This window comes from Zonotrichia albicollis, chromosome 12, assembly GCF_047830755.1.
Source record: "Zonotrichia albicollis isolate bZonAlb1 chromosome 12, bZonAlb1.hap1, whole genome shotgun sequence".
NCBI classification, from domain to species: Eukaryota; Metazoa; Chordata; class Aves; order Passeriformes; family Passerellidae; genus Zonotrichia; species Zonotrichia albicollis.
The window spans coordinates 7,098,213-7,126,145 of NC_133830.1; the positions used below are offsets into that span (position 1 = coordinate 7,098,213).

At 45.8% G+C, this 27,933-nt stretch overlaps 1 protein-coding gene across 15 annotated transcripts in view; it reads left to right on the top strand.

The window, feature by feature from the left end:
- The window catches only part of CADPS (calcium dependent secretion activator), a 202,927-nt gene that overhangs the window by 67,952 nt on the left and 107,042 nt on the right, over positions 1-27,933 (top strand). For all 15 annotated transcript variants that reach the window (XM_074550477.1, XM_074550466.1, XM_074550467.1 and 12 more), the window contains exons 4-8: positions 655-735; positions 4,942-5,178; positions 7,538-7,659; positions 23,679-23,790; positions 27,658-27,797. In XM_074550477.1, coding sequence (XP_074406578.1) covers positions 655-735; positions 4,942-5,178; positions 7,538-7,659; positions 23,679-23,790; positions 27,658-27,797 — 692 coding nt within the window. The remainder of the gene's footprint in view (positions 1-654; positions 736-4,941; positions 5,179-7,537; positions 7,660-23,678; positions 23,791-27,657; positions 27,798-27,933) is intronic.

The window sequence follows — 27,933 nt, forward strand, 5'->3', positions numbered from 1 at the left end:
CCTGAAAGGTGCTGGTAATCCATGGCTCTGTGCTGGTGCTGGGATCAGGAATATAAAGATGAACCACTCCAGCAGGTTATGTTGTGCAGCTGGTGTGAATGAAGCTGTTGAAGGTTCAATGGATTTGGATCACAGTCAGGACACTTTGTAGTTTTCCTGAATTAAATCCATAACAAAGGCTTTCAAAAGCTAATCAAAAATGTACTTTCCATCAATCTTAGCCATAGTCATTGTTGGCTCTCTGGACAATCCGTGGTGAAGCAGCGTGTGACAGAGGAGGAGATGCCATGGAGAGCAATGGGTCAGAGGCAACGTGGGGTTCATCTGATCCAGTGAGCACCAACAGATGAGCTCATCATTCATCAGGCTGAGAATCAGAACTTTAGTCATCACTGTAGCTGTAACTTTCTAGACTGCCTCAGGGTGAGGATGCTCAGCCCCAGGAGGCAGCAGGGCAGGCATCAGAAACTGTCTTGGGTTGGTGAACTTTGTGTTTGTCCTTAGTGGGAGCTTCTGTTCCAGAATGTGGCCCCTCACCACTCACTCTGTCTATTGGCAATGTAGCACAGGTGGTCAGCCTGAAGAACTGAAGTGCTCCTAAAGATGTTGCATAGGTTAATTTTTCACCTTGATTTGCCTTTTGTTTTTCTACAGCTGGACAACCCTGATGAGCAAGCAGCACAGATCAGACGCGAATTAGATGGACGTCTCCAAATGGCAGAACAAATTGCCAAGGTAAAAACAAAAGTCAGCTGTCATTAATAACATCTTCATTTAGGAGTGTACAAGGAGTTTGATGCAGCTCCCAGGTCCTGTCATTCTCTTACAAGTTTCTTCTCACAATAATTAGTGGTTAAAAGTGATCGGATTATTAGCTGCAAACAAACAAGATGAAGCTGTTCTGATGAGGAGAATGTCCTGATGAGCTGGGAGAGTTTAGGTTCCTGAAAAATCCCTTGTGAATCCTCAGAGGTGTCACATTTCTATGTAGACAATAAGGTGGATAATCATGTGGAAAAAAGGAGCCAGGAATCATCCTAATGGGATTTGTGTTTTTTGCTGGGCTGATAGGAGCCACAATTTCCTGCCTGTAGGGAAATGCTGCCTCAATAAAGGTCCTTCAGATGTATTGTCCCAAAGAAGCTCACACTGTGCATGATAGCAGTCACTGCCCCCTGCAGACCTTGCTGCTGTTTGGAGACCTCCAGACAGCTTTGATAACCAGGCACTCAGCTGATCTCCCTGGAGACCCTTCTGGAAGGAGCCATCTCCCACAGAGCAAATCACACCCCCACACAGTAGCCTCCAATGGACCATAGATGATGGAGAGGATCCTGTTGACATCAGCATGGCCAAGTTTTCTCCTTGCCTCTAATCAGATGCTCTGAGTCACTAATAAAGCCCTAATGGGGCTGAAGTCATTTGGAATGATCTATCTGGCTGTTCTTGATAATCAAGAAACCATTACTACAAGGCAAAAAAAAAAAATCTAATCACAGAGACAAGCTCAGTCTAGGGGCCTGCCTTTCAGCAGCAGTTCTCCCAGCACTGAGCTGGGCCCAAATTAGGGTTTTTTATAAGATAGGTAATATCAGAGCTGTTTGCAACCACACTGATATGCCTGGATGTGAAAAGCAGAGCATATTGATTTATAGTCAGGCGTTGAAAATGGTGCTGGTGGAGCCTGCACAGCTCCTCCTCACGAACACCTCTGTGAAACATCTGCTGCTGTTTTGTTTTTGGGGACATAGGCTCTGATTTTCCCCTCTTCACTGAAAAAAGCAGTGAGATGGCCAAGGACCTAATGGCCATTCAATGGTGCAGCAAAACAGCAAACTCACTGGAGCTCTTTTGTTCAGCATTTGGCCCTTTGCCATTTCATTATTGTCAAGAAAACCTACAGTATTTATTTGCAGTGAAATGTCAGCCGCTGCACTGAGCACGGCTGCTCTGGTTCTGAGATAGGTAGACAGGCCCTGAGAAAAAGATTGCCTGGTTTTGTTATTTCATTTTCTCTTTATGGTATGTAGAACAACAATATGCATGATTCAGTAGCAGCCAACAGAAGCTGCAGCATCATGAATTATTTTTTTGCAAATGAGAATTTTCCATTTCCATTCTTCCCCCAAGGATGCTGAAAACAAGCCATGACACGACTGGCTATCCAAGAGAGAGTCAGGGGGAAATTCCTCAACATAACCTGACATATTTCTGTGTTGAATTCAACCTTCAAAATGCGGCAGTGCAGCTTGGAGGGTGGTTTATAGTAAAAGGGACTTACCTGGGTTTCAGTTGGCAGCCAGGGATATTTAATCTCCATCATGGTACTGCAGCAGACTTTCCTTTCAGAATGTCAGGTCCCACCAGCATTTGCCTGCAAGAAACCTTGTTCGTTCAGATCCATGAATACCATATTTTGGAGGCATGTAAATGACCTTTTGAATCTTCTTCTGTAGCCTCCTTTCTGGGCAAGGCTGCTTTCCCTGTAACAGAGGGCAGGTTCACAATTCAGCTCAGTGAAAGGATAGCATTTCCATTTTTATCTCCAATTTGCAGCTTTTAATACAAATTTGCTGCACAGGGAGGCTTACAGTGCTTGTGAAACCAACACTGAGCTGTCTGTCTTGGAGATTCCATGCTCGAGGCAAATTAATACCTCGTTGTTAAATTAAGAAATTCACACTAGGACATTTGCACTTCAGAGGCAGCAAAGGCTGTGGAGTCTTATGGGACCAGTGGCTCTGCAAGGCTTCATCTGAGCTGTGGTGTGACCTTGAACGAGGCACTGTTGTGCCAGCTTTCCTGCCTCTGCATGCCAGGACACAGCTGTGGGTGTTTTTGTCCTCCCCTGTGCCCAGGAGAGTGCAGCTCAGCCCAGCACTAGGGCAGTGCTAGGCAGGGTTCCCCACTGAGCCCAGCACCATCGAAGCACATCAGCGGCCTTGGAGCCAGGCAGCTTGAGGATCACACTCTGTGGCAAGCAGATGTTTTAGAGCTCAATCTGGACAGGCTTTTCAGTCTGTGTGTTGTACTTTTCCAGCAGCTAAATAGAGCAGCATTACAGCTGAGAGCTTAGTGATGCCAAGGCAGACGTATATTTTTCTCTGCAGTGGCAAGTGCTCTGCTGTCCTGTGGTGCCTTTTCCCCCTCCCAGTCACCTGGCTTCAAGGACAAGGACGAGCACGTGTAGGAGCAAGTAAATGAGACCTGGTGGTGATATTGGAGTGATATGTCTGCCTGGGGCTGGAGCCACTCTGCTCCAGCCTGCTGGACAGATCATTCCTCAGTATCCTACCTCTGCCTGTCTCCATGCTTGTGCCTCTCCCTGTTCCTGATCCTCTCTCTGCTCCCAGTGCATGGGGAGGTGACTGATGCCCTTTCTTGCTGTTGTTTGCATCTCTTGATAATTTCTTACTCCAGACTTCACCCAGCTTTATCTGCAGTCTGATGGGTGACTTCAGACCATCTCTGCATCTCTGCATTTCCAACATCAGTTAAACAGTCCCAGTTAAACTGTTATGCATAACTTCAAACTACATTTTTAGTCCTAATACAAGTTGCTGGTGGCACACAGTGAAATGTCCCAGTCCTTGCTGCTCTGCTGAAGAGGTTTGTGAGGGCAGTGCCAAAATTGCAGTCCCTAGAGAGATGGATGACAGCAGGGTAAAAAAGCAATAATGTCTGAACATCATTGCTGCAGCAGTAGTTCTCAAAATCTATGAAACAGTTGTTTGGTTTTTTTTTTTTTCCTAGGGGTGGCTTGCAACTTATATAATGCAGACAATACAGGAGGCTGATTAGGTAGTTTATTTTACTGTAGGTCTAATTTACATGAGGGAATTGCTTCCCAAGATTGAGGCTGGAAACAGATGGCCATACTTCAGCTGTTTGGTGTGAGTGCTGCTGTGAGCTCTGCTTGTAGTGGGTATGATCTTACGGACTGATGCAAAAACTAGTGCAGAGGAGAACTCTTTCAGCAAGCCTGATGACAGTCTTCTAGAAGAAACATGACCTTATTTTCTTCTCTAGCATACATTTTACAAATGGCTTTTTACAATGTTGTGAATTGCCTACCAAGACTGTTTGCACATCAGCCTTGTGTTCCCTGGCTGCAGCTGCTGCCTCTCTGTCTTACACCTTGCACAGTGCTTGTAACCCACTGAGAGACATTTGAATCCTGAGCAGATTCAGGCCATGGGAGAGGTTGTCAGAAGATGCAGGGCTCAGGCTGGTGATGGGCAGCAGTTCAAAGCTGAGAATATAAATTAGGGAACATCATATTTTGCTCTCACTGTCACCCTTGGTTTTAGAGTTTAAATTTCCCGTTGACATCAAGCAGCACTGGAAAGTCTCACGGTGAAAAGTTGTCTTCCTGGGGGGAGGCTCAGGCCTTGGCAAGTAGTGGAAAGGATGTTTTACTTCTTCTTCCAGTTAGGACCAAACATTCCTGCCCACACATGGCTGGTTTTCTCCCTTTGGGCTCCTTTCACAGCTAGAAACCTGATGAAGCAACTGCTCAGAAGTGTTTTAAAAAGAGCTGGCACAACTGGGAGACTGAAAAACAGATTTGTTACTGTCAGCATCCTCTGAATCCTTAGTAAATTGCTGTTGGTCACAAAGTTCAGTTGAGATCTGGCCTGGAGTGTTTGTAATTGAGGAAAATGCCATCCATAGGAAAAAGCCCATTTGCAGATAAAGTCAGTGAAATGCAAGTGCATGCAAGATACAGGAAAGTTGGACAAGTACCAAGTAGTAATTCTGTGAGAAACTAGCAATAATGTTTCTACATTACTCAGGGGGAAGCTGTAATTTGTCATCTGGTTTGTAGGAACTCCCTGCTCACAAATCTCTGCAGATGCTCTGGGGGGATTCTCCCAGTGCAACAAGTGGCTGTTGATTGTTACAAACATTCATTCTGTTGTGCTTGTTTCCAAATCCAAGGAGCGCAAGTTTCCCAAGTTCGTGTCCAAAGAAATGGAGAACATGTACATCGAGGAGCTGAAGTCATCTGTCAATCTCCTGATGGCCAACTTGGAGAGCATGCCTGTGTCTAAAGGAGGCTCTGAGTTCAAGCTGCAGAAGCTGAAACGTAGCCACAACACCTCAATAATTGACATGGGAGAGGAAAATGAGAACCAGCTCTCCAAGTCAGATGTCGTGCTGTCATTCTCCCTGGAGGTAAGCTACACGCACACAGCAGTGTGCACAGTTCATGGGAGTGAAAAATACAGCAGCCAACTTCTGCTCAGGTCAAATTTAGGTTAGGTGGAGAGAGGTGAGTAGAAATCACTCTCTGTTTACTGGAAGCTTTGCCTGTGATTAAACACTGTGTCCTTTCTGGTGTCTCAGCACCTTGTTGGAGCAATCTGTGTGATGTGCACTGTCTGGCATTTTGTGGTGATGTATATCAAATGGCTCAGAAATCTGCACCATTAACTGATCTCATCATGTAGTTTGTTACTGAGTGTAGCCCAGTAACCCTGAGCCTGCATTGTCCCCAAAACCATTACAATCATGCAACACTGTAAATATCAGCATCCTTAACTATTGCCAGCTTGAGGGCTTGCTGCATTTCCCTGCGAGAATTGCTTCCTCTTTGAAGAATTGTGAAAAATCCCTGGGTTTGAATTCACCCAACAGATTGGTTTGCAGTTTGTGTGGATATCCTGTGCTGTGCTGGGTTGCTCTGTGCTCTCTGTTGCATGCTGCCTTTCTGCTCAGTGCTGTGTTGAGCAGTTTGTCTGTGCAGCCCAGGGGAAGGCAGGGTGCTGCTGCTGCCTCAGTCCTGGAGCAGTGTTGCTCTGTAGCTGTTTTCAGCCAACTCAGTTGTTTTGTGCAAACACATTTGTGGTCTATTTGTGGGCATATTTACTTCAAGGAGTCATCAACTCACCCCTACAGAATTGTTGTTGTCTGTCAATGAGTGGGTTTATGTTACATTGTCAAAACAACTACCAGGATGGAGTCAAAAACGTAGGATGCGGAAAAATCAGAAAATTTTGTTTTTGTGTAGTTTCCTGTTTATTTCTCTTCCTAGGGAGTCTCTTGTTATACATATCATGCTAATGCAAAACTTAACAACCCTGGTTGTCCAGTCTCAGAATTTAACTCATTAAGTGTCTGAAGCCATTTTTATAATATTCAGTTCAGTCTTATTTAAAACTAGGGCTGTGAACCCAGAGGTGGTGCCTTCAAGAGCAGCATCAAATGAGGCTGACTTCCAAGCACTGCATGTGGAGGAGCAGGGAGCTATCAAAAAGCAGCAGCCCCCTGTTGCAGAAGCTGTGCAGTGTGTGCAGCTGTGTGTGAAGGGCCACCCCTACAGCAGGGTGTCACAAATGCTCTGCTCCAGCTGAACCCCATCTGGTGGGAAGCCAAAGCCCAGTGAAGCACTGACTCAGGAGCTGGCAGGTCTGGGCACTGCTCAGTGCACAAAACTCCTGCTGCAACAAAGCTTTTACCAAAAATGGGCTCTCATTAGAGGGATTGTGCAGCTCTGTGTGCCAGGGACAGGATCCTCAGCTCCAGACAGATCAGACGACCTGAGGAGAGGAATTTTAAACCCCTGTGTATATACTACATAAATAGCTGTAATAGAACATGAACAAAAACTCCCACAGTGATTCTTGTAGAAATGTTTAAGGTATGTGGTTAATGGGATTAATCACCTTTAAAAAGAAGGGAAAAAAATTAATTACCTGCAAGAAACTTAGGTGGGGATTTCTTAATTAGGAAGATTTTCTATAAGCAAGATGAAGGAAGTTGGTTTTGGCTTTGTTTTGATTTTTTGTTTTATTTTTTGGGTGGTGGTGGTGGGGGGGTGTTTCGGGGTTTTTGGGGGGTTTTTTTGGTTTTTTTTTACCAGAGCTATAGAGTGGACAAGAGGCAGCAGTTTTAAACTGAAAAAGGGTAGATCTATATTGAGTATAAGAGAGAAAATGGTTTTGATGAGGGTGGTAGGACACTGGAACAGGGAACAAATGGGACATAGGTGTTTCATGCTTGGAGTTTTTGAAGATCAGGTTGGATGGAACTCTGAGTAACCTGATCTACTGAAAGATGTCCAAGCCTCAGCATGGGGATTGGATCAGACGGTCTTCAAATGCCAACCCCAAACCATTTTATATTAATATCAATATAACGGAAATTAATATGGAAAAGGTGCTTTTGGCACAAGCTGAGTAGTTGTGTGCTTTTTTTTCCCCCTGGATTTCACATATTAAGGCATTTCTAGATGGAGCAGGACTACATCTGTGAAGCCCATCTCCTGAAGCTTGGGTACCCAAGGATTTCAGAGAGCCCATGTGCAGTCAGATGGAATCCTGGTCTCCATACTGACCTGGCTGGTGCCACAGTCCCCCCTCAGCCTGGGCACTGCCACCATCCCTGCCTGCTGCCCCTGAGAGCATCCAGCAGCACTGGAGGACCCCAGCCCTGGCTGACCCCATGGGCTGAGCAGCCCCAGCAGGTGTGAAGGATGAAATGAATCAATTTTTTGATTGCTGCCCCTCTAACCTTTCTCCTCCTCTGCCTGCAGGTTGTCATCATGGAGGTGCAGGGGCTGAAGTCGCTGGCCCCCAACCGCATCGTGTACTGCACCATGGAGGTGGAAGGGGGGGAGAAGCTGCAGACAGACCAGGCTGAAGCCTCAAAGCCAACGTAAGCCTTGCTTTGCTCTTTGCTCTCCCCAGCACACTGCTCTGCCCTGTCTCTGCTCTGCTGAGTCACTGCACATGGCTCTGCATGCTGAGGGCAGAGGGGACTCTCAGAGGCAGAGGAGAAGCATTCCTTCCTTCCACACATGCAGAGTGCTGTCCTGCAGCTAAAAGTGGCACATAAGCCCTGACTGAGGGGAATGAAGTGTTAATGAGAGGCTTATGTCTCGTGTAGCCATAGAGAGATAAATTTGTGCCTACACATAAGTGCTTTACTAAATAGGGATGGAGTTAAGCATGTGCTTAGATAAGTACTTGCCTGAGTGTCCATCTGAACTGGTGCCATCAGGTACAGGTACATTATCCTGTCCTCACTGTCAGGGTTTTGGCAGTCCTACAGGAGAGAGAACAGCTGGCAGGGACACAGTCTGGCAGCCAGAGGTGGAAGAGAGAATCTGGGAAAAGTTTCAAATTACTCAGTTAAAGCTTTATCTGAGACCTCTCTGGCCCAATCCTATTCAAGGGCAGAGTCTTGTTCTGTCCTCTTTGACCTCATCCCCAAATCCTCACTTTTGACCCCATACTTTCTTTTGTCTTACGTGGATGTTGTCAAGCACCTACCAGTAGTGATTGGCCTTTGCTATTTGGAAGGAGAAAATGATGAATGGCTTATTTCCTTTCCAATTTGTGGGATTAGTTAACTTGAAACACTCTGGCAGTGTTGAGGCAGTGTTTCTCTGGATGACTGCAGAGATTTCATACTTAAGTTAAATTCTCAATGTGGTTCCTGACAGTGGAGAATTGCTGAGGTGGTGTGAAGCCTCCTCCAGGAGTGGGGAGCAGTGCTGTTGTGCTCATATCCCATTCCTCATGGCCAGTCCTTAGACATATTTTGCGAGGAGCTTCCCAAGCTCATGGAAGGAAGTCCAGAACCCCTGGCTGCAGGACTGGCAGTGCACAAGCACTGCAGCAGCTCAGGAGCAGTGGGTGAGACCAGGACAGGCTGCCTTCCCTCTGTCACTGTCCTCTCACAGAGGCACAGAAACCGCTGGTGCCTCATGGCCTGTGCTGCACCAGAGCAGCAGGAATCTGCAGGAAGCTGTTCAAAAACAATATTCCCAATCAGGGAAAGTGCTGCAGCCTGGCTGACTTTTCAAAATGCTTTGAAATCTGTTTTAGAGAAGGAAGGAAGAGAGCTGAGCTTAGAGCAAAATTTCCATGAGAACTTACAATTGTCACTATTTTAGGTATTCTTATTGCTTCAGTGGAGAAAGTTGGGCTCTATTTAGGGGAAATTGCTACTATTCATACTGAAAAAGCACATTTCTCCTGGGTCGCATGTACTTGTTTAGATTGATCCGTTCATTCCACCTTTGCTCACAGGATCTGCCCTTCCATGCACAGGTCTTCTTACTGCAAGATGCAGGATCATTTCTATGAGAATTGCTTTGAAAATAAGACCTGCAGGAGTGAACTCTTTAATTGAGTGGGTCTTTTTATTATAATTAAATGTACAGTGTCTGGGCATGAAGCCATCAGCACTCAAGAAAATGCAGCCAGCACTGAGTGCTGTGGTGTGATAAAAGTCATGCAAGTCCATCACACTCGTCCTCTCTCTGCACTGGCTTCTTTCAGAGGTGTGAGCCAGGCTTCAAGACTTCTGGATTGCCCCAGCACTTGGGCTAATACTTATGGAAGTGGTTTAGAAGGGGAGTAGGTTTAATAGTTGAATTTCAAGAGTGTCCTAAGGCCTTTTCTTTCCAGAACCAAAGACCAGCCAAGCTGAGGCTCTAAAATAACCTTCCCAGAAACCAGAGGCCATCACAAAAAGCCTGTCCTCCTTTCCTCTCTGCATTGGAGATGTTTCTTGCACCTTGCTTCCCTCCCAGGCACAGCAGCAGAGATACAGGATACCAAAGCTCTGTGAAAACGATTTACTGCACCTAAGTTCTCTTGAGAAGGAAAGAGAGAATGAATCAGATGTGACATGTTTGTCATCTTGCTTAATACAAGACTTGAAGGCCCCCAGGTGCTCTGGTGATGAGCAGTGATAGAAACAGCTCAGAGAAGGTTTTGGCGAATTTTTGAGCAGTGCTGCCTTAGAAACAAAGGATTTATGGCAATGCAAAACAGCCTTTGGAGGTGTTAGTTTGGATGCTGACATCAGTCTCACTGAGGTCATTCACACTGTACTTGCTTCTGTGCTTTTTGTAATAAGCAAACCACCCCTAGAGAAAGGAAGCAGCTCAGTGCAAGCATGAGGGAGTGCTCACTGCCCAGCATCCCAGGATTTGTGTGCTTTGGCAGGGATGTGCCTGGCCTGGGGGTGAGGAACACTTGGGGATTGTGAGCCTCAGCACTATGAAACTGTAAACACTGAAGCAAGTTACCTCTGTACATCCCAGAAGTTTTATGTCTCAGAGGCTCAAAAAGTGTGGGTTAAGCACCTGTGCTCAGAATATGCAGTGAATGCAGATCTGGAATCAGGCAGCATTTTTTAACTGCCAACCTTGAAACTGAGTGAAATTCAGCTTTGTCATTGTCTGGAGGCTCTACAGGCTACAGAAGGCTAAATTTCTCATAAGCATCAGGGGAGAAAAATTACATTTGAACAGTAAGATTCACTGGAAGGTTGAAAAATAAGATTCACTGGAAGACTTTACTTTTCTATGACAGCCCCATGTCCTGGGGTGGAGAGTGTTAGGGGCCCCTCAGCCTTGTAGGAGATCTTTCACCTAACTCGTGGGGTTGTTCACTTTCACCTCATGTGTCCTTGAAATGCCAGCCCTCAGCTGGAGCACCCAGTCACAGCACACTGGGGATGGTGGCTGCTCTTCAGCTCAGTGCCAGGCCAGGGGTTCCAGCCTAGCTTCCACATCTCTAATGACAAATGGCAGTTCACCAGCCAGGGAAGGATTTCCAAAACCACTGGTCTAGGTCTGTGTGAGATTCTTCTTTCATCTTTCTAGTGCAAAACTGGCAGTTTTTGAGAAGAAAGCATCTGAGTGACTTTGGAGCTTGAATCTCATTTGCAGATCTGGAGAGAGGCAGGGCAGCAGCAGGGCTAGCAGCCCTCATACCCAGCCATCAGATGAGTTGTGTGCAAGGAGTGTGGGTTTTGGGACAACAGTAAACACTGGCCTTCTATTTCTTCTCAGGCTTCATGTTGGATTCCTGACATTTTAAGCCCAATCCCTTCATGTGAGGATTATCTGCCTCAGCACAGATGCAGGGGATGGCACAGTTCTAGAGAAAGCCAGACCTGAAATAGAAAAGTTCATTTCAGATCAAGCTTGCAGTGTTTTATTGGTGGTGATTTTAATAAGTTGTGTAAGAAAAAGCTTTTGTGTATTATGCCCTAACATGCAGATGCTTCTAAAAGATATCTCAAATCCCAGTGTGAGAAGGATTTTACTGTTTTTTTGTGCTGGAACTGCGTTCTTGCAGATGTTTGTGGGGTTTGTACCTCTCCCCACTTCCCTGTGTGCTGGCCTGTGGTCTGTCCTCTGATGTCTCCTAAATGCCCTTCAGGAGCTGTGTCAGTGGTGCTGCTGTTTGTGCAGCCTGGGAACAGGGTTGTCAAGGGGTTTGGGAATAGCACAAAAGATCCAGCCACAACCCCCCTGTCCTGAAGTCTCCAGAGAAACTGCTAGATATATTTAAACAGTGACCTGTGCTTGTGGCAGTGCTCATGGTCAGCATCTCACAGCACCTTTCTCTGATGTGAGCAGAACAAAAGAAAACAGAACCAAACAACAGCAAGGACCTATGTACCTTGTAAATAAAAGCTACAGATTCTGGAGTTATTTTGGCACCCAGATAAGTCTCATTCTCTCCTCTTGTCACAGTAGTGAAAATTGGGTGTCCCTGCATTGAACTGAGCTGAATGATTTGGGGTAAAAGCAGTAAATCCTGGTGGGGGAAGAATCCGGCCAACCTGTCTGTGCATTTGGTATGCCAGGAAGGGACAGAGGTGGGGGCTGCTCCTCTGGAAGTGTTTTCATTTTGAGGTTGTCTATCCCCCTTGCAGAGCAGTCTCTTCAGTCCTAGTGCAAGGGTGCAGTAGCTCAGAGAATAAGAGGTGAGGATGGAGCTTGTTTTCTTTGCATTGCTTGGGATTTTTTCCCATGTAGTTTTCTTCTGTGTGTGCAGTAGGGCAGTGCTGGAGAAAGGACACTCAGTGACTCTCATCTGACTGCATGCCACGTCTTACATTTGTCATGACCAAGGGCTTGAGCCTTGTGCCCTTTCCAGAAATTCACTCTTGATAAAGTAATGTCTTTGGTAAACTTCTAAACCTCTCCCATCTCCTTTCCCTTAGCCACCTCCCTAGGAGACAGAGGTGTCTGGTTTTATCTTTGTGCTGGCTCTGATGCTGCTCCCTGATGTGTTTCAAGGTGCTCTGACACCTCTGCTGCTTCTCTCTGCTCTGACAGGCTGCCCTTGTTCAGATCCCTGCACCAAGCTTATCACTCAGCCAGAGTGTTTGTTGCAAATTAGTGTGCCACATCCATCAGAGCCCTCTGTCTGACCATGAGGAGGGACAGGACCTGCACAGCATCCTTCTCCAGTGCTGTTTAGTCCCCTTCACCTTCTGGGAGATGGGCACTGAGCAGCAAAGGGAGAAGCCCTCTGGGAAAGGAGGCTGGCAAGCAGGGATGCTTTCTCTGTCTGCAGAAGGGGAAAATCTGGTCTTTTCATTCAGGAATCCCCTGCCTCAGGCCAGGGAGTTTGAAATGCTGCCCAGTGGCTTTGCACAGAGAGGGCTGTGATGGGAGGGTTCTGTTGCAGTCAGTGTTTTGCTGCTGCAGTTTCTTGGGAGATGCTGTGAACACTCCCCTGTGGTAAAATGAGAAAACTCCTTCTGAGATGCATAAATTTTAAATATTCCGTATAATTAATCTGACTCTGCTAAACCAAAGGGGTTTATGTTGATATAAATGAGAGTAGAGTTTAAATCTTGATGTGCATCCCTCAGTGCAGCTGTTGTTGCCAGGCCTGGTAGGTCTCTTCCAGACATGGCAAAGCTCAGGAACAGGCCCTGTGTGGCTACACAATTTTAAGCAGACATTCATATTTAGGTTTTTATGCTTAGCTAAGCCCTGTGTAAGCAAAATTCATGATGCTGGGTAAAAAACAAAGCAAAAGGAAATTTTAGGAAATAGCTGCTTCTTCTTGCCTTTTTTACTCCTCCTCACTCATCTAATTGGCTTCAGCATTAAATATAAGCTGTCTTAATTACCCACACTGATTGGATTGCTTTTCCAGTCACATTGCTTCATTTCACAGCTGTGCAGATGTTTGCAGCTCTTTCTCCTTAGGAAATCTCTGGGAGCCTTAGGAATGTGTCAAAGCAGGTGACTGGGTACAGCAAACATCAGACATCATTGTTTGTGGGATGCAGTCCTTGCTCCTGGGGTGAGGCTCTGAGCAGAGGGTCAGTCTGCCCCAAGGCATCTATTGGGGAAATGTCTTCCAGGAGAGGCTCCAGCTTTGGTCTCTGTGAACATGGTGCAGATGCCCTGAGCCCACAGTGCTGCTGGGCTAGGAGGTGAAAATGACAGGGACAGGAGCTTCAGGGTAGCTGCTCTTAGCCCCTGTGTCTAAGGCTGGAGGGTACAAAGTGGTGTCCAAATCCCTGACACAAGTTTTCTTCACTTGCAGCTACTTAGCATGCCTAGGAGAGAGTTTTCTGATGAGACTGTGCATGACTTTGCACCTGAAGGGTTCTGCTGTTAGCTTGGTTTTACCTGCTCTTCAACTCCCCTTTCGCGTGACAATATTTCCATAATGCTCCTGAGATTTATGCTGTGATGTTCCCATTTCTGAAAGTGGAGGCTGTGGACAAGTCATTAAGCACAGCAAAAACTGCAATAAAAAGTTATTACCCAAGTGCAAGTATGTGATCTATTATGGGAAGTCTTTGTGCAAGTGATTTACTGCCCTTTTTAATTAGGAATTCTGAACCTTTCCTGATGCTCCTTCATAGCTGTTCTGCAGGATTGGTTCTTACCCAGCTCAGCCACTGTAGAACAAAAAATTCTGCTTTAGATTAAGCAGCTGAGTTTTTCTCCAGAATAAAGGCAGGATCCTGTAGGGATTCCTGAGTGTCACCCAGACAGCCACACTGCTGTGGAGGAACCTCCTGGGCTGCCATGGAATACTCTGCTGGGGCTCTGGATGGTGATCCCAGGTGGAACCCTGTTCCCAAAGGTGTCGTGTTCAGTCCCTGCTCTCCTGTGCCACACTAAAAGCTGTGTTGAAGAATAATGTTTCTTTACACTTACCCCTTGTACTTGGTTTCTTCCAGTATCAAGTAAGTGCAAGCTCTGCCTGTGTTTTCCCTGGCTTTCAGGGCACACATAGCATTGCTTTCACATGGATTCTCTGGTGTCTAGTAAGGGTTGAGCTCATGCACCTTCCCTTTCACAGATGAATGTCTTGCTTTTCTCGCCAGCTGTCTAATTTCTTGAGTGTTCCTATGCACTTGGGAATTATGTATTCCTGTGATAGCACATACATTCAAATTTAAGTATTCCAGAAGGTGTGATGCTGCCCAAGGCGATTTTCATCGACACCCGTCTGCTCCATCACTCCTGTGCCTGCAGCCTTAAATGGGGATAGGAAAAACCAAAAGGACATTGAAATGAGACTGAGACTCCGTGATCTGAAACAGTGCTTCATTAAGGGGAGGACTGCAGAATGCAGGGTCTGGGATACATTCAGTTGTGATGTTTATTGCTCATAGTTGGTGTTCTTAAAAACAAAAAAAAAAGCCATGCCTTAGTGTAAGTTCGGCACATCATTTAAAAAAAAAAAAAAAAGCCATTGCCTGAGTGTAAGTTCAGCACATCATTTGCTAGGAGAGAGGCAGGTGATGAGGCAAGTGAAAGGGCCCAGTTGTTGGTTTATTTATTAAGTGCTGTGTACAAGTAGTGCACATTATTATTTAATGAGGGGTGCTGCTATTGCTGCAAAGCAGAGTAGGAGATAGAGGACATGCTTTAAAGAATTGGTACTGTGCCTGCTCCTGTCTGGACAAAGCTCTGGAATGGTGAAATGAGAAGACCAACCTTGATAGTGATTTTTCAACATTTTAGGTGCCCTTTCTGTGATATTAAGGTAGAGTGTGCTGGCTTTGTGAATGTGCTGCATCTCCCAACAAACCACAGAACTAAGTATAAAACCCCTTAAAGGGAGCAACCTGCTGTTGTCACTATGTGGAGAAAGCTGCTCATGGAGAGAGGAGCTTGCAGATGGCTGGGTGAGCATCACCTGCTGGAATTGATCACTCATCCCCACTGACCCAGGAGATGCTAGTGTGAACTTTGCTTCTAGTGGTCAGAAGTTGGGCAAGGCAAACACAGGTGTCTGGCTAGATTTGAGCTTCCTGTCCTGGATCCTGGCTTAGAAAAGTATAGGACAGCAAAAATAGGAGTGATGGCACAACAAGATATGGTCTCACACTTCTTGTTCTTCCTTTTAGCTGATTTTGGAAGGGTGCCTGTCCCATTCCACTGTAAAAGGGGGAGTCAGGAAGCCCCTATAAGAATATAACATATATTGGGGCGAAAATAAAAATCAGACTGGTCTCTGTCAGTACCTTGAGCTGTTTTTTGCTGTTTGCATTTAGAAAATATTTCACTGCTTTCTGCTAAGTTTTATAAAGGAGGGTCTAGACTATGTTAGCACAAACCAGTAACCTGTATTTTCAGGCAGAGGATTTCTTTCTCCTTCTCCACGATCTGTGTTTGTGAGATACTAAGTTTCTGTAAATCTGGCAGGCTTTATTAAATCCAAAACCATGACCAGGCCTTAACCAATGGCAGTCCTCAGCAGATGTATTTTCTTTCAGGGTGACAAGATCAGATAGGAGAGATGAATCATATTTGGTGATTCTGTGGAGTGAGCAGCTCTGTGGCTGGGTCAGGGGAGCATCTTTGGCCAAAGGAAACTTTGATTAGCAAGTGTGTGGCATTGAAGTCACCCTATCCAAGAAGTGGTCACAGCCACAGACAGTAAATGTACACAGGCAATTAATGAATGAAGCTGTAAACTCCTGCTGTATCCGAAGCACATACAGTGATGGAGTACATACAGTAGGCAGCCCTTGTAAAAGCAATTTTTCTTTCAGTTCAGATCTCCCGGTAAAACAGTACTGGGCTTTCACTTCCATTTCCCCCTGCTGAGTTTTTCTTCTCTAGTTGTGATAGTATTAAACAAGAGCACAGAGCGTTTGAAAAGCAGTCATCATTTAAATCATGGAAAGTAATCATGCAACTTTTTTTTTCTTATTTTAAATTTTCCCTGTGAATACCCAAAATATTGTGGTGAATAGCACTGCCACAATTTTGCATCCAAACCAGCTGAGGGATTTCTGCAGCAGAGTCCAGGCTGGGGTACCGTGGTCTGGGAGGGGTGTGTGGTCCTGGGCTGGGTGCAGGCATAGTGGAGGGACATCTCTGGGGCAGGAATGCCATCTCGTGGCCATAAATAGCTATTATGTGATTTTACATCCACCTTCCATCCCTTCTTCCTTCCTCATGGCACTTCCCCAGTGTATCAGTCATTCTCAGGAAACACAAGTCAAGCAGTATTTTCTGCATAGCAAAGATCATCCCTTTTTGGGTTCCTAAAGCTGTGCTGTCGGCCTCAGCAGCTCCTCTTGGCTGCAGTGCCCCGTGCTGGCACTGGAACGGGATCCACGGGGATTGTGTGTGAGCCACAAGCAGATCAAGAGCAGACCTTTGCAGGCTTTGCTTTGCTGCAGTCTCTGTCAGCTTTGCCCTCATCCTTCTGTGCCTTGCACACTCAGGCACAGATGTGATCTCTCCCAGCCATATTTCCCTCTCAGCCGGCGGTGCAGGGCTGCCGTAGCCAGTCTGAGGATGTGGGAGTTGCAGCTCCTGGAGGGAGAGATGGTCTGGTACTGCTGTCTGCATGATGTTAAGCAAGATGGTGCCTGTGTGTGTGACACATACATTGTGTCTCAGAGCTGCGGAAACAGAAAAGGACAGATCATGAAGTGCTGGAGGGTGGAACACCTCCTTAGCTGCTGTAGAAGTAGCCCAGTTCTTAGTGACACACTGTCTCTGCTCACCTATTGAAAAACAGCACAGTGCTTTCTGCAGTGGTGTTTTGGGGAAAATAAATGCCCTTCTTGTAAGCAAAATATTTACCAGAGATATTCTATTTTAGCAGAGGGAGTGTTCCATGCTTGGCCATGGGAAACGATGGATTCACTCAGAGCATCCTTGGGTTATCCCATCAGAGCAGACATCAGTGCTGCATGCAGAGCCAGGGCCTCACTCGGTGTTCCCTGGCTGCAGGAAAGGCAGGTACAGCCACCTCTGCCAGCCAGTGCCTGCAGGAGTGCTGATTTATCAGCACCTGCACGGGAGCTGCATCAGTGGAAGCGTGTTTTAAATCACTGCAAAGTCTGTGCAGGAGAGTCTGGGAGGAATCAAATCTGTTTGTGCTGTCACTCCCACTTCAGCTCAGCTTGTTCCGAGGGGATGGGACTGAAAGGCTGTTCTGGCAGCTGAAAGGGAGGGGAGGAAACAAATGTAAACAAAAATAGGCTGTGTTGTCAATCTGTGTCTGATGTCTTTGGTTATCCTGTTTTGAAGGTGAGTAAACACATCAAAGTTTTACCGTGGGAGGAATCCCAGAGGAGGCTCAGCAGCCCTGAGTATCAAGATGTATTATGGATGCAAACCTTTCTCGGTGCGTTTCTGCAGGCAGAATGGAAAGGTGCCTTTCTTAGCACCTGAGTGGTATTTCCTAGCCCAGGATGTTTTTGCATGAGCAATGTATATGCATCTATATGTGTTCTTTGAGATTTTAATTTCAGCTCTTTTTTGTGAATCTGCAGCAGTCACCTCCAGCACACCCTTATAGCAGTGGAAAGACAGGGCCCTCTATGTCAGGCATCACTTCATCTGCTTGCTGCCTCTAAATTGGGATGAGGCAAATTAAGGCCTAACTCTACTGATTTAATTAGATCTCTCCTTATTGCAGTAGCAGGAGCACAAAGCAGGTGACTGAGGCACATTTACACAGTAGTACAGTCCCCTAAATTTGTGGGTTTTCAACTGAGGTTTGCAGTCCTGCTGTAGGAAGTCACAAACTAGTTTGTAGCTGTCCCAGACTGGCATTTGTTCATGGCATTCTCCTGCTGGAAGAGAGTTGTGTGTGGAGTTGTCTGTGCATCCCACAGGTCTCCAGGTGTGTGACCCAGCCTGTGAGCTTTCTTGGAGTGCCTAAAAAATGCCAGAATTCTTCTGTGCCTTTGGGCTTTTTCAAATCCCAAAGACACAAACGAAAAATCTATTATCCATTTCTATTACGCACAAGAGCTGCAAAGAGTACATATTTTCTCAAAGGCTTTGGGATGCCCTGCTTCTGTTTATTATGGATTTGTGACCCAGCTGGTGCAGGTGTGAGCACCTGCCTCTGCCACGTGTCACAGACACATTTGTTCTGCCACAAACCTGCCAGTTCAGTGCCTCACCTGCACTGCTCCCTACAAGGAGCTGTCAGCTCTTCCAGCCTCTGCTTGTGAAAGGATCACCATTGTCTAGTTTATGGTGTTCCTAGAAGATCCCAAGCTCTCTTTTCATTTAAAAATGGATATTTTCATCCCAGTGGGATTAATGCCATGCCTGCATGAGGTTTTGCTGTTGACCTGAGTGAGTCTGTCTATGCTCAGTTATAATGAACTATTGCCTCCATGTATGGGCAAGGGAAGTTCAGGTAGATCACTGACAATTGTGGTCATCAACCTCTAGTTCATGTTTTTGAATGGCTGGTATAGATAAAGCATTAGAGAATATAGTAAAAAGCTATCCTGTGTGCTTCTTCATATATAGTTAACTGTTAAAGATACTTTAAACCTGTTTATTTTCCTCCTCACCTGTGTCTCTAGGAATATGTAGAAAAGAAACACAGCTTAGCATTACATTAGAGGAAAAGGGGCACTTCTCCATCAGCTGCATGAAGGTAGATTAGCTCAGTGCCTGGTGTGCTTCTGCTCTAACTCTGTTTTTCCCAGTGCTCTAGCATGGGCATATATGATTTATGGCCCAAAATTTAAAGGTCTCTTCTGGGAGGGGAGGAGTGTGCTAAAGTAATAAATCCATCATTTTTTAGACAGGATTTCTGGGAGAACTAAACTGAGACTGTATGTAGCATTTCAGTCTCCAGCAATGCACTCTAGGGATCTGAACTCTCCATCCTCAGAGCAGGATCCAGATCCAGCAGGGACCATGACTGGGCACCACAGTAAGGTGAGAAACCAAGGCTGGATTAAAAGCATCACAGCACACAAGGTGAAGCAGTCACCAAGCCCAGGCAGTGTCTGTCAGGCTGTCTGTGCTGCCCTCTTGATGAACTTCCCTTCACCAGCCAGCTCACTTTGGAGACCTAGCTACAAGTACACCAGGAGGGACACAGACATGTCAGAAGAGGAGAGATGAGGGTTGTAAATGAAGAGAAATGCATGAAGCACAACCCTCTCCACCAGCCCTGCACAAGGGAGGGAGGCAGCCAGGCTGGCCAGTCAGGGCATCCTCACCAGATCCCATTCTGACAGTAGAGGACAGCAAGGGAGGCTGAAGTGCCCTTCCAACTGTTGTCCCAAACATGGTCACATACAATAATGTCTTTCAGCTGGACTCTCTGCCCTTGCACACAGCCAGCTGGCTGTGCAGGAGGGCAGGTGATGCTGCTGCTGGTTTTGGTGACCCTGCAGGGATGGAAGCAGCTGCCTGCCGTGCCCTGCCTTCCCAAGGACGTGTTCCTGTCTTGGGAGGGCAGGCACTGCTGCTGAATCGGTTAATTTGGGAAAACTATACTGAGCAGGTGGCTCAGTAAACTCCTGCAAATCTGGCCAACAGGTAGGAATATTATTCTGCATGGCTTTTTTTACTGAAGTGCTGAATTTATGGGAACAAGGCAGAAGGGCAGCAGCTCTGGCAGAGAAGATTGTCCCAGGAAACTGTTGTGGCCAGTGAGCATCATGGCCAACACCTGGAGTAAGCCCACTGAGGGGACAGCGTAGCTCTCCTTTAGTACACATTTTCACTTTCATTTTCGTATTTTCTTATGTTTATTCCATGCATTTTCTGATTTTTAATGTTTATTCCATGCAGGGATTAAAGATACCCTGTGGTAATTTTGAAGCCCATGAGAAGTGGTCATAGATGATGTTTAAATGTCCCCCCTGTAGAAAGCACATGGCTCTGCAGCTGCTCCCCTGTTAGCCTGGTTAGCAGGGCTGATTCATGGCCCAGCAATGCAGCCCAGTTGCACTTGTTCATTATTTATATAAATCACGGGCATCAGTGTTCTGGCTACATCAAGTTACAAGAGCATTGATGGAAGAAGGGTGACTCTTTTAAATTAGGCAGGGGCTGAGCAGACTTGCTGGAGAGCACAGTATATTAATGTAAGAGTTTAATGAATTTTCCTGGATATTAAATGTGTATGTTCACTTATAGGAAGGTCACAGGTGCTAAAATTTCCCTTAGAGGAACTTGCATACTTGAATTGAACAGAAATTGCTACATCAGTGTCTCTCAAGGACAGCTGAGAAAATTGTAGGTCACATAAGCAGGATATTGTGAAGAAAAGCCGTTGAAGTCAGAGACCCTCCTGCCTGGTTTCATGTGATACATGAGTGCAGTCAGGACAGGGATCTTTACAGGATTTTTCTCAAGCCTTATTCATATCCCAAATAGTATTTCAATCATTAATTTTAGCTGAAGTGGTGAACACTTAGCAGTGCCACAGTGTTTTAATTTTTTTGTCTTTTTACCTATATGGTGAGTAAGTTTTTAATTGCTATATCTGCATTTTAGAAGCCCTCAGCCCCACAGCCAAAGATCAGTAAAGCCCTGCACTTCCATGGGGTGATGACAGTTTCTGCAGTGACCTTATGGCAGGAAAGGGTAAGAGCTTGGTTACAGCATCAAGGGGAGGAGAGTGGTCTTACAGATTTGGGCCATAAATTGGGAAGGGCTGAATAGCATCAACCTGAAGGTTTTAAGATCAGCAGTCCAAGACAGCTGAGAGCAGCTAGGTCTGAGCAGCCTGGCACCTGCATTGGCAATGGCATCACAGCCCCTCATGTGTGAGTGAGGGCAGTGTCTGTGACAGCTCCTGAAATCACACAGGTGAGCCCATCCTTCCAGTGCTCCATGAGGCTGGGGAGGTTATGGGTGACAAGAGCTGACCTCTGTTACTTGTTGGCCACTCACACCCTCTGGGTATGTGTCATTTTTTGTTCCATTCAGGATAAAATCGCAGCACTTCAGGCTGTTTGGTCAGTAACTGTGATGGCACCTCTAGGTGAATCTGTAGACACAAAGTCTACAGTCATGATCTCCTTATTATGCTTGTAAAAGGTAAAACAAGGGCCAGCATCTGTCAAGTTAGCACCTGGGGCATATCTCAACCTTTGGCCCTTTGCAGCCAGAAGAGTTTAGCTGCTTATCCTAAGTTTGAATCCTAAATAAGAAACCCTGGAGACAAAAGTAGATCCTGGTGAGAGCACTGGAACAGCAAGATGCCATAAATAGGGCCATGATTCTAGTAAATTCTCTGTGCACAGCAGCATTTCTTTATCAGTTCCAGACTTTGGGATGCACTGGCCAATAAGAAATGCTGAGCTGAGGGGTTCAGGCAGGATTCAGATAATTAATACTGTCCTGATTGAGGAAGTACTGCTAGGATTGTTCTGCCGGTGTACTTTTTGTGGTGTTTGTACATCCATATGTATCCATCTCTATGTCCTTTTGGCCAGATGACATTTGTCTGTCTGCCTTTGCAGATGTTTTATTGCTTTGAGGTGTCAGCATGAGATCTGTGATAGGGGGACAAAATAGCATGGCTGCTTCATGGCATTTGTCCACAATGGATCCCAGTGCACTTTCCCAACAAATGAACTCCTGCAGTGATAACCTGCTTAATGATTAAATATGGAAATGAAACCATTCCACTGTTAGTCCCTCAGAAGATGCTAATACCTAGCTACTGTCCAGAGATAATTTTCTGAACAATAATTTAATACACAGCCCAGATAAACTGGGTACTCAGATTGAATACAAATCATGTTTCAGTGGCTTGAATTATGGCCTTATGCTGAGCATCACTATGGCAACTAATGACATCACCACAGGCTCCAACCAGCACAAAACTCAACTTTTGATGGTCTCCATTTGTTGGCGCAGATCTTTTCAGGGCTTTTGGGGGTATGAATATGTAAGCACCAGTGTTGTCAAGGGTTTGCTATGTATGTTTGCTGTCATTTGAAACATTTATTCTCTTTGTGGTTAATGTTGTTCCCATGAAGGAAACCTAATGAAAATTACTGTTTGTATTTGGTTAGTAACATTTGTTGATAACATATGGTCTGGGAATGCTTCAGCAAATAAGAGCTTTTTAATAGTAAACAGAGATACGAGTTCTATAAAGCAGATGCTGTCAAAATACACAGTGGAAGGTTGGATATTTTCTTACTTTTGCCTCTTACCCAAAGCAAGATAATCTTTCTACTTTCCCTCCTGGTGACAACGCAGTTTTTTGAGAGAAAACATAACCTGTGACCTGAATCTGTGATTAGAAAATTAAGTTGTTTCTTGCTTCTCACCCTTGAAATATTTTTTAGGTAGTTGATGGCTCACACATGAAAAAGATATTATGTAAAGGACCTGACTGGACCTCTAGTGCTATAGATAATTTAAGCCAAACCTCTGCTGTCTGGCACTGGTGGAGGTTTGATGCATCATTATAAAAGACGAAAGATGTGAAACAGGGACACCAGGAGAGGAAGCTTCAGAGCAAAGGTGCTGAAGAACTCAAGTTTGTTAATCAGCTCTGTGCTGAACATGCTCATCTGCTGAGCTCAGTTGGACGAGAATTGCTCAGTGGGGAGCAACGCATAAACCCATACTCCTGGAGCACAAGGAGAAGTGAATTACTTTTACTGATTATTTCCCAAATGCTAAACCTGCTGCTTTTTGTTCATCTTTGAGGAATATCTAGTCACTGGACCATGTCTTCTGAGCCTTTTCAAGGGAATTACCTTTCTTTAACTGAGGATCTAGTTTGAGGACAGCCTAAAGTGAGAAAGTGTCATTAACAGAGTGAGGGGGAATAGAAGTGGTTTGTGAGTTGTGGTGTAATCATCTGGCTTACAGCATTCTGAGTTGCAGTGTGGGTTCCACCACATCACCCAGAGGTGTTGCTCATGGCACGCTCTTGGCAGGGTCCCACATGGAACGAGTTCATGTTTTCTCTGCATTTGGGCAACTTGTGATTGCAGAAACTTGTAGATATCCTCTAGAGACATTGTGTCTAGAGGCTGTGGATAATTCAGCCTCCATAGCACTCCTTTCCAAGCCAGGGAATGACTCAGAGAGTACAAATAGTAGACAGTGCTTGATGGTGTAGTTGCAGAGGTGGCATCTTCCTGGCCACTGCAATCCCACCCACAAGGAGCTGGTGTCCTGCTCTGTAGCCCTAGCAAACTAGGATTACTCCAGATATAATGGCTTGGATTTAAACTTGGGTTGGGCTGAGACTTGGAAAGCAACCCAGGTTAAGTTGCAGTTTCTTCAGAAAAAGCAAACCTCACTCTCAGCCTGGAAAGCAGAGGTTAATTAGCCAAGAAAGGAGGACAGGCATGAGTGATTGCAGAGATCCTGGGTGCAGATGTCTTCAATCCTCTACTTCTCTTGTGACTGCATAGGCTGGCACTGCAGAAGACATTGTTCTTTCTAACTAAGAAAATTCTCTCAAACTTGGTTTCGTGCTGCTCCCAGATGCTCTCTTTATTTCCCCAAAGGATCATCATGGGTTTTCCAAACATCTGTCCCACATTTCCCAAAGAAGATAATTAATGCCCTTGTCGCTCACAAACCCAACCACTTCAGCTTGTGTCAGACACTTTTTAGGTTAACTCTTTCATGCCTGAGCAGTGTTGCAGCTGAGCTGAACACCTCTCTGTCCTTCTTTTCACAGCTGGGGCACCCAAGGAGACTTCACGACAACCCATGCACTTCCTGCAGTGAAGGTGAAGCTGTTCACAGAGAGCACAGGAGTGCTGGCTCTGGAGGACAAAGAGCTTGGGAGGGTAAGGAGATTTTGAGTTTAATAATGTTTCCTTCTGGCCCTGCTTTTCTAGAGAAATCTCTCCCCTACAGAAATATCTTTGGAGCACAACATGCTCTGCTTTTTTGCCAAGCTTCAGGAGGGGGAAAGAAAGCGAGCTCTGCACTGCTGGAGAGGAGTGCATCTCGCATGCTGTCTTTGTTGTGAGTTTTTAATGGCAGCATTTCAGCTGGCTGTGCCTGCTCTGAGCAAAGGCAGAGGATCTTGTGTGCAATATTGGCAGCCCGGAAAGCCTCAAAGGTTGCTTGCGGAAATGGACATTCCTGAGGCAGAAAAGGGGATTATGCTGAAGCAAAAGAGGGGATTTAAGTTTGGCAAGGGACTGTGAAGTTTCTCTCATATCTGCTGAGCAGCTGGTGCACGGTTTGAGCTTTTGAAAGCACTGACTGCAGTACTCCTGCAAAAGGCTTGGAGCTCTGGCTTCCCTGGGGGTGATGGTGGCTGAGCTGGTGGCTTCAGTGGGGCTGGACTGGGAGTGAAACATGAGGATTCATTGCTCTATCAATGGTGTTAACAGCAAAGAGCTCAGATTCCCGGGGTATTGGCCACAGAGCAAATCTTCCCATCTCTGCCCCTTGTCTGCGGTCCCTAAACCAGTGCCCCGGCACCGGTGGCCCTTGATCACTGCAGCCCACAGCTCCAGAATATCTGAGGATGGCACTTTCCTATGGCTTTGGGGCACTTCAGTTGTCTCCATGGATCTTGTGCAGCTGTTTAATTTGTGTTGGCCCCAGGCAGAAGTGGCAGCAAACTCCTTGCCATGCCTTCCTCAGCTTCTCAGGCTGAGATCAGTGTGATGATGACTCCATGAAAATCAGTTGGGGGTAAGAGGACTTGGCACCTCCTGTTGTGGCTCAGCATGACCCAGGTGATCTCCAGGGGCAGCCTGGGCTCTGTCTGCCCAGCCCTGCAGCACTCCATCCTGTCTGTATTGCTATGGCCAAGAAATCCATGGCCAGGAAAGCCACTGATCCTGTTGCAAGCCCAAGAATTATATTTCCAGTTATGGACTAACCTGTTGGGGTGTTTCTTGCTAACTCCATGACTGTTTGTGCCTTGACAAGGAAGAGTCTCTGTTCATTCAACAATTTTCCTAATTAACATGGTTTTGTGTTAATCCTGTTCATAAAAGTTTAAAACATTCTCCCAGGACCTAGTGAGCTGTTGATTTAAATTTATAGCTTTATTGTGGAGAATGCTGTGTGCAATTTTGTCTCATGTAATTCATGTTCATTTTAATTATTTGTGTTTTCATGTTCATGAAGTATCCTTTGTTCTTGCACTTGAGAGAGAGAAAAGCAGAGCTACCCCCTCTTTTCCCCTCTCAACCTTCTCTTCAAAGGCAGTCACAGCCCCTTCAGACTTTCTCATCCACACCTTGATCCTTCCTTTCTCCCTGTCCTCCTTTTTTGACAAAGAGGATGACCCCTCTAAGCTGCAGTACTACAGCTGAAAACCTACAATTGTTTTCCTGCACAGCATCATAATATTTTCAGGATTATTTTCAAAACCTCCTACTTCAAACAGCCTGGCACCCTGCCTTTATCCACTGTGGCATGCTGAGAAGAGCTTTTCACCCAGCCAGCCGCGCTGCCATTCAGGGATTTTCCCCTGAGTGGTTACACTCAGTGCAGCCCCTCTTGCTTTGTGAGCCTTGTTTCCACTGGCAGCCATGAGCACTGCTGACTTTGCTGGTCTTGGGAAGCAATTAGCTGTGCATGTTGTTCTGAGAAAGATGTCAGCACCCAAAGCAACCCCTCTTGCCCTGAAAGGCTGATGAGCCAGCCCTACCAATGTGCTTTAATTCCCAGTCCAGCAGGAAACCATCCCTCAGCCCTGAGTTTCTGCAGGCTGAAGGACACAGGCCAGCAGTGGCAAGTGTGGAGAGCTGGCAGTGATTCCGCCTGGCCCGTGGCCACCAGTGCTTTCAGTCGGCCAGACTTCAAAGGGACGCTCGGTGTATCCGGAGCGGCCGAAGGATGACGCGTGTCTGCTCAGGCTGCATCAAGATTTCTTCTTTAAATTATAATGAAACTGGGAGTGTGTTAAGCCCCTGGTGTAGCTATTGGAGTGGGCAGGAACCTGCCTGCATGGAGAGAGGAGGAAAGCAGGTTTTATACACAAAACACCCCTGCTCAGCCACCCTTTGAGCAGTGGCTTTGTGCTCTGCCAGGCGGGTACAAAGCCCACTTTCTATTGCCAGTGCTGAGCTGGCAAGCGGCCGCCACTCCTCAGCTCACCACTTTTATCCAGGGGAGAACTGGAAAATGCTCCCAAGCCCTGCACTGCTGAATGGGCAGCTGAAGGCATGGGAATACATCCTGACCCTATTGAAGCCAATGGCAAGGCTCCCATGGATTTCAGCCATGCCAGTGCTTCATCTACTGAGGGCAAGGAGGGGAAGAGCTGTGAATTGCAGCACCACTGAGAAAAGTTTTTGTCTTTTGTTGATAAAAGAGTTAGAAATCAAAGCAGAGAGCATCCCAAACACACAGAATGACTGCTCCCTCACTAAGAGATGCAACTTAGCACAGGTGGATGTTCTTGCATGACCTGGCACTGGGGTTCCTTGGATGCTGCTCAGAGCTTGGGTCTGTCATGGTTCTAACACCCCCTGCCTCAAGGAGAACTCATTTTTCATCTTCAGGATTTGCTTGAATGTGTTTTCTTCCAAGAGTGATGCAGCACAGACTGGTGTTGCTCAGTTATCTGTGTGACTAATAACTGCTTCAGATTCCTCACAGAGAAAGCAATTCAATAAAAGAAGAGATAAATAACATTAATGGATAAGGGTAAAGTTGAGGATCTCCTGATGTTTACCTCAGGCTTTAGAGGAGGCAATAAAATAAGTTTTACAGTAATTCATGAGAGGATAATAGCATCAATGATATTTTGGTGGAAAACAGCCCCTAGACTGTTGAATCAGCAGCAAAGTTGAAGAGCAGAGGAATACAAGATTATAGTCTGGGCTGGAGTTTGGCAGGAGCATAGACTAAGCATGAGCAAGAAATGAGTGATGGCAGCACACCAGTTAATGAGGGTGAATGCTGCCATTTGTAAGAATTGTGAAACAATTCGTTTACGTAAAGATTAATGAATTTAAAGAAGATTCATCTCACTACAGCACAGTGGAAACTTGAATTAATTTGTACCAGACAAAGTCACCTCTGAGAGTGAAAGCATCAGAAGGGGAGCAGGTGTAGGAGGAAGGGGATTATGCCACCTCAGAGGAAATGTGGAAATACCAGGAGAAGATGGTGGATGCGGTGTTGTCCTAGGGGAATGCTCTGTATCTTACTCTCCAGGGAGCTGCTCTGCTTTGTAGAGGTAATGAATGAGTGGGAAAAGCACAGCTATAATCAGGAAAGACTATTCACCTCTTGGAGCTTTCAGTTTCTTTGAGCCACTGGTGTTGAATGGATGTGCTGCAGCTGGAGATCCTCCCAGCATTTCCTGCTGCATGAAATGGAAGCAGAGTCCTGCAGCCACTCATGTCATGACATGGGATGCAGATTTTATCTGCTGTCATAGCTCAGTCAGATGTACCCTCCTGAAATGACAGGAACTGATCATGCAGCTCTGCCTGCACAGCCCTGTGTGCTGACTGAGGACCCAAAGAATATAGGAACGAATCTCAAAATAACAAGCTGTACTTTAAAAAAGCAATAAAAAGCCATCCTCATTGATGTGAATAGGCATATCCAGACTGACTTCTAGGACAAAACTAGGTCATCTGAAGTATTTTTGTTACACATTATTAATGTTCCCCGTTAAACCCCATTTTATGAATAATTTTTCCCTTTAACATTATTTGTTTTAATTCTTACAGGTTGTTCTCCACCCTACTCCCAACAGCCCAAAGCAGTCAGAGTGGCACAAAATGACTGTTTCCAAAAACTGCCCTGATCAAGACCTGAAGATCAAGCTTGCTGTGCGAATGGATAAGCCTCAAAACATGAAGCACTCTGGGTAAACATTTGTCTCAACCTAAAGTCATTTTGTTTTGAATGTGCATTAGGAAATTTTGCTTTTTAAGGTTCTCAAAGAGAAACTCTTTTTCTCAAGTTCACAGGAGGTGAAGCAGAAAGATACATATAAAAATGGC